The sequence below is a fragment of the Pteropus alecto genome, unplaced genomic scaffold (genome assembly GCF_000325575.1).
Source record: "Pteropus alecto unplaced genomic scaffold, ASM32557v1 scaffold312, whole genome shotgun sequence".
NCBI lineage: Eukaryota > Metazoa > Chordata > Mammalia > Chiroptera > Pteropodidae > Pteropus > Pteropus alecto.
Window position 1 is genome coordinate 1,660,650 of NW_006433948.1, and position 6,577 is coordinate 1,667,226.

At 47.0% G+C, this 6,577-nt stretch overlaps 1 protein-coding gene across 3 annotated transcripts; it reads right to left on the reverse strand.

Annotated features, from left to right (window-relative positions):
- Window positions 1-929: 929 nt before the first annotated feature.
- On the reverse strand, window positions 930-5,531 carry PJA1 (praja ring finger ubiquitin ligase 1). Of its 3 annotated transcripts, none has more exons than XM_015586726.2 (2): window positions 5,384-5,531; window positions 930-3,167 (listed from the first exon to the last, which is right to left on the reverse strand). In XM_015586726.2, the coding sequence occupies exon 2, from the start codon at window positions 3,104-3,106 to the stop codon at window positions 1,373-1,375; it is 1,734 nt and encodes a 577-aa protein (XP_015442212.1). In that variant the 5' UTR covers window positions 3,107-3,167; window positions 5,384-5,531; the 3' UTR covers window positions 930-1,372. The 3 variants fall into 3 exon arrangements, with proteins under 3 accessions (XP_015442212.1, XP_015442211.1, XP_024900221.1); XM_015586725.2 differs by having other exon boundaries at window positions 930-3,173; window positions 5,384-5,527; XM_025044453.1 differs by having other exon boundaries at window positions 930-3,173; window positions 5,319-5,490.
- Between the last annotated feature and the right edge of the window lie 1,046 nt (window positions 5,532-6,577).

Sequence of the window (6,577 nt, forward strand, 5' to 3'; positions counted from 1 at the left end):
CCAAGAGGGGAATGGATAAAATTGTGGTAATTCGTACGATTGAATATTTAGTGTACAGCAGTTAAAATGCATGAGCTAAATCAACATGAATCAAAATGGCTAAATCTCAAAAGTAATGTTGAGTGAAAAAAATCAAGTTGCAAAACAATACATACGATCTATCAATTACGTCTACTTAAACAACAGGAACATTCTACATCAGTTACAGATACACACACATATAAATATATATGTACACATATACAAACACACATATACATCTAAAAACATAGATGAGAAGTAAACACACCATTTCCTGGGTACTGCTTACCTCCGTGGAGGAGCGGAGGTAAATATGATGGGTGATGAACTTCTCTTGTGCCTAAAAAAGTCTCTTTATTAGAGAGAGAGAGAAAGAGAGAGAGATCTGAAGCCAATATGGCCAACACTAAGGCCTGTTCACTCTGCATGGGTGGGTGTCTCCACATTTTTCTATTCCTTTTGTGTCACCATGGTTAGGCATACAAATCCACACACCACTTAATATTTACCCATTCCCCCTGAAGGTTTTCTAAAAGGGGACTTTTCCTCCTTCACCCCTACACAGAGCTTGAATTTACTTCTACCGTTGTCCTTTATTTTTACTGTGCTTTCTTGTTTCTTTCCTTCCCATAGACTGACAGGGTATTCTCTCTTCCACCTTTGCCCCATAGTAGTTGATAATCATATGTTTTATTCCTACTTTTGGAAATCACCACCCTTAATTTTGTGCTGTTGTCAGAGTCAGCATTTCCAGTGAAACTGAAGTTTTTCTACTATTGCGAAAACCAAAAAATAAAAATAAATAAATAAGACAAAAAAGAAAACCTATGTCTGATGCAAATGTAAGGGATCCATTATAAAGTCACTTAGTACTACTGTTTTAGACAAAACCAGACGATTCCACTCTACCATGTAAAATCAAAAGAACTTTAATTAGCTTTTACGGCACTGCAATTACAGGAACATTAACCCATAACATGCAACGAAGTGGTGATGCCTTCTGGACATATTCAACAGATAAACTTGACATTACAATTAACAGCAACATAGTCTACCGAAGAAAACAAATGCAACTGATTTCAATGTTCAGGTTAGAAAATGGATATTCTTACTGCCATCTCAAGTAGCATTTCGAAAGTTTAGTTTTCCCTTCCTAGCCTCTAAAAGACAGTATGATTTTTAATGCGATCGTACACAACCATTTTCACATTGGAAATGATCACAAGAAATCAACAGGTGTAGTAGATTAATTGATTGGTTTCATTTCAATTGTTAACTTTGAGAGGGCTCCTGCAGTATTGTGGATTTCGGATGAGGAAAATCAGCAGACCAGGAGTAAAGAGCCTTGGTCTTACAGTGGGGGAGGGAACATGCAGCGGCACACAGGGCAGGTGCCCGACTTCTGAAGCCAGATGGACACGCAGGGCTTGTGGAAATAGTGGTGGCATGGGAGCTCGGTCGCCACCTCGCCCTTCACATATTCACTGCAACAGATGGGACAGCACATTTCTTGCCCCACTGCGCTGTGGTCTTCAGTGACCAGGATCTCGGGGAGAGTACTGATGCTCTCCTTGCTTGCCGGTGGGTTGGCCACTTCCACGTCCACCGCCAGAGACTCCAAGTGTGCAAGAGCCGTTTCCATTGCTTGGGCCAGGCGTTCTTCAAGTGCCATGTAGGTGAGGAACTGAGGATCCACGTAGGAAATGGCTTCGGCCACCCCCAACCCATCTGCAAAGCCATCAAAGAGGCTCCAATCCACTTCCAGGTCTTCACTCACACTAGAGTCATCTTCGAGGTTGTTGTTACCATCCAGCATGAAGACCCCAGGCTGCAGAAACTCTTGGCCGGAATCATTATCCCCGTCGCTGCCGCTCTCTTGTTCATTGTACTGGAGCCAAGGGACTTCTCCTTCTTCCGGAGACACCCGCTCCTCTTCCTGAAGAGGTGGTCCTCGAACTTCTTCAAGTTCATGGCTGCCAGCACTGGCACCAGCAGCAGGGCTGGCGCTGGCACTGCCATTCACTCTTGCTGGCTCAGGTTCGCGCTCTTCTTTCCCTGGCAGAGTCTCCCAGCTTTCACTACTGGACGACAGGTTTTGTTCCCGACTTCGATACTTCCGACGCAAAGCAGCAGTCCATTCTTTGTCACTGTCAGAATCTTCATCACAGTATTTGTAGTAATCATCGCTGTACGTCCAGAAGTCAGGGTCGGCCATGGTTCGTCGCCGCCGAGGCACCTTTTCAGGCTTCACTTGGTCTTTCCTGGCTTCCCTCTTATCTTCGGGGTACTTCGGCTCAGAGATGCCATTTGAACTCTCGCCTCTGCTTCTCCTTGCCAGGCCATCCGAGTGGCCTTCATCAGTGCTTGCAGTATCCCTCCACCTGGAAGTACTGTGTGGCACATCGTCATCATCATCAGTATCAAAAAATATTTTTGGTTTCACGCAGTTTGGACTGGCCGGGTTTCTGACTTTGGGCCTCACCACCGGTTCCTCTCCACCCTTTGGGGTGTTTTCCCCACCACCACAAATACTCACAGGAGCCCTGCTGAGACGTGCAGGTAAATTCTGCTCCCGTCTCTCCCTCTCCAGGCTGTCAACTTTTGCAGCCACCTTGCCTCCTGCAGCAGAGGTTTGAGAAGCCATGCCATTTTGCTGCAGGAAGTCAGCTCTGCTAGCAGCACCTCTGGCGACGGGGGCTGGCTCTAGCCTGCCAAGCTCCTCTCTCACATCACGGTTAAAACTACATGACTGGGGGGGCACCCCAACCAAAGGCCGTGCTCCTTTCTCTAGGTCATACAGCTTATCATCTTTAAACTTGCCACTTTTCCCTCTCCCTGACGCTAGCGCCACAGGCCCAGCCCCCTCCTCCTCATTCTCCTCTTCCCGGAGAGAGTCAATAGGGCCATAAGCCATTCCTCTTCTGCTACCCAGAGCCCTGGACTCTCTCAGCGGGTACCTGGAGTAGTCCTCATTATCAACATGCAGGCTGGTTCCTGAGTTCTCACTGTCATCCCAACGGCGACGAACGGTGGATAATGGCAATCGGCTCCTCTTGGCAGTTTGACTGGGGGCTGATCTGTGCATTGGGACTTCAGATGTCGTCTTTCTCTTGCTGAAAATCCTTTCCTGCTGGCTCGTGGATGGCCTGAAACTGACATAAACATGCCTTCTTCCATACTTCCTGCCTGTTATGGGACTGATACCCCTGCTGGCTTGAGCCATATGGCCTTGCTAGATTCCTGACCCATTGCTCTGACTTATAGGGTTTCCAATACAGCTGGGGCTCAAGTGGGAGGGTCCCCGCTCTCTGCACAGACTTTGGAGACGAGAAAGTCAAATCGGTTCAGATAAAGGAGCAGGTAGATTTATCTCCACTTCAGCAGGCAGGTAACAAAAAGAATAAGGGGCTTTAAAATTACTTTCACTTTCTTCTAAGGCCTGGAGTACCATTCCAGTGACTCGTCAGGTGTAGAACCAAAATGCATTTTTAATGTTGGCCAAATTATTACAAAACTGGGTTGGTAGGAAAGCCAGACTTAGGGGAGAATGTGACAGAAGATGGGGGTGACTGGACGCTTGAAAAGTGGGTGAAGTACTGTGGAATTGTGCCAGCATGGGAAGAGGCAGGACTGCTGTGGGCTTTTTTTTTCCATGGGGTGTCTGTGTTTTTCTGAGCTCTGCAGAAATACAGGAGTATTGAAAATTGGAATAGGGTGGAAAATACAGATCACCGTGTGTGCATTGAGTGCTTACGTATCTGTTAGGAGGAGAGGAGCAGGTGGATGGGGAACTAGCAATCATGCAATGGAGACATGCCTGTGTTTGTAGGGGGAGGGGCAAGTGACAGTGGCATCGGGAAAAGGTGTGAGCGTGAACAGAATGGGACCCATTTTGGATATGGCGACCAAAATGACAGGTGTCAGTGGGGTGGCTTCTGAGGAGAGGGACGTGTGTAAGTATGAAAGAGAATGTGTGTTGGCTAGAACTCTGTGGAGGGACGCGTGGGTTTATGTGTCTCTGGCAGGGGAGGAAGTGGTATAGTAGCCCTGGGCTATCCATGACTTTGTGTGTATTCGTCAAAATGGGAGGCAACAATGGAGAAATGTCAGTGTGAGCAAATGTGTAGATGGAGGACAGCCTTGGGGACGGATGTGCATGTGGCTGGTGGGTGGGTGGAATGGGCCAGCAATCAAAGAACGTCTGTATGCATAAATGTGGCTAGCAGGGAGGGGGTGGTGTCCTCGGAGAAGGATTTCTGTGAGTGTGAGTATGTGCAGGGACCAGCAAAGGAGAGCTGTCTAAGCACAGATGTGGCAGACAGGAGAGGGGACCAGTGAGGAGCGGGTGTGTGAGTGTGTACGTCAGGAGCATCTGTATGGAAGGGGCAGTGGAGCCAGCAGTTCACGGATATCCTTAAAAGTACGTGTGGCGGGTGGAGGTTCCGTGGTCCTGCAGGGTCAGGGTGTGTGTGTGTGTGTCTGTGTGTGTGTGCGTGTGTGTCTATGCATGTATCTGTGCAGGTATGTATCTGGCGAATGGCACTGAAGGGTGTGACAGTCTGTGCGTGCGTGTCTATGAATGCGTGGGGGAGGGGACGTGGAGGAACCTCGGAGGGGCAAGGAAGGGGCTTCAATGGAAGGTTTCTGTTTGTGCGTGCGCGAGTGTGTATGTGCCTGCGTGCGTGCGTGTGTGTCCCCACACACGCGCCCGTGAGACATGAGGAGGAGTGACAGCAGAAGGGAGAGGGGGAGACATGGGGAGGGGACCCACAATGCCATAATACGAGACAAAAAAAAAACACGTTATCGGCTCAAACGGCAGATCCAAACCAATGTGGAAGGGGATAAAAGAAAGAAAAGGGTGTGTAGGGCTATATTTTCTCCTTGGGAATTTGTTTTTTGGTTTTTTTTTTCCTGAAACGATTCTTTTCATGGGAACGATATATTGACCTAAGAATCTGAACAATTTACCTTTCAGCAAACTAAATGCAAAATGGGGGCAGAAAGGCCTCGGAGCGCTCCGCAAAGGGGCTGAGAAGAGACGAAGGAGAAGGGGTGGACCGGCAACGAAAGGTGGGCGCGTGCCTACACCACCACTCCCTCTCAAACGGTCATCACAACCGTTCGGGCGCGGGGGACCGCCACACACGAAAGGGCCTGGGGGACAGAGTATGGGGCCCCCAAACAGGCCAAGAGAGGACACAGGCCTCCCTCTGCAGTCAGGTCCCACGTCCGCCCCACCCCTTCCCGAGGGGCGAACCGGAAAATCTGTTCGCTACAGCTCCCCCAAATCCTACCCCGGTGCCACTCTCCCAACCGCCATGTCCGGATGAATGGAGGAAATCGGCAGGCTTTCACTCACCGGTCCCGACACCCGCACGCTCTCGGGAGGAGCAGAGCTCTCGGACCTCCAACCGCCACGACCGTCAGAGGCACTGCTCTGGATGCCGCTCCTCCCCCGCCAGACAGCAGCGGGCGGGCAGCGACTGCGGCGGCGGAAGTGACGGAAGCGTCAGCTGGAGACGCCCCCTAGATGTGGCGGGGGTGGCAGCTGCTCTAGACAAATCGGGGTGGGTCTGAAAGCTTTATTTCATTTTAAATGCTGAAATCGTCAAGGATACAGAAGAGGACAGCGAGAAATGTAACCAACAGCCAGCTTTAACAAATGTTAACCATTTAGCCATATCCCCTTCTGTTCTGGATGTGAGTGTATGTGTACGTGTGTTTTTAATAAAATGAAACCTGCAAATTCTTTCTGATTAATTCCAATGTGAAAGTAATTATATTAATATATCGTATCCTATGTTATATATTATGGTTTGTACTGGAAGTATGAAAAACGTGAAATAGCATTTAGGGTTGCAGTAAACTTAAATTTTTAACCTGGTAGATGAAGCAAATTGAACTGTTTACAGAAGAATTTGTTGCCCTTAATCTCAAAACCAAGCTTCTCTATCCAAAAGAAATCATAAATCCTCAAGCACAACACAGGTTTACATTCTGGTAATTGCATCGCAGTTTAAAAATATTATAGCTATGCCTTTTGGATTTATACAATTTTACTGAACTCTGAACTTTTTTTAAATTGTACTTTACAATCTATCTCTAATATTTGTAACAGATGGACACTTGCTATATTGACAACAATAGCAAAATTTTGTTCTTACTGGAAATAAAACACGTAATAGAAAAACAAGATATTTTGGGAGTAACAACAGAATAGAAATAAGATGTGTATAACTTTCAAACCATTAAAGAAGTAATAGGTAGAGCAAAGAAAAAAAAACTCAGTCTAACAAAGGGCAGAAATGGGGTGACAGGCAACAAGAAAGGATTTAAAAAAAAAACGATGGCGGAAGGCAAGAATAAACCCAAATATATCACTGTGTATTATGGGTTAACATCTCCCATAAAAAAGCAAACTCTCATTTTGAGCATTTCATTTTCAGAAATCCAGTTATATGTTGTTTATATAAATTTTACCTAAAGCGAAAATAGAAATAGAAAATATATGCCACTTAAATACTGGCAGAAAGGAAGGAGGTAAGCAAGGCAA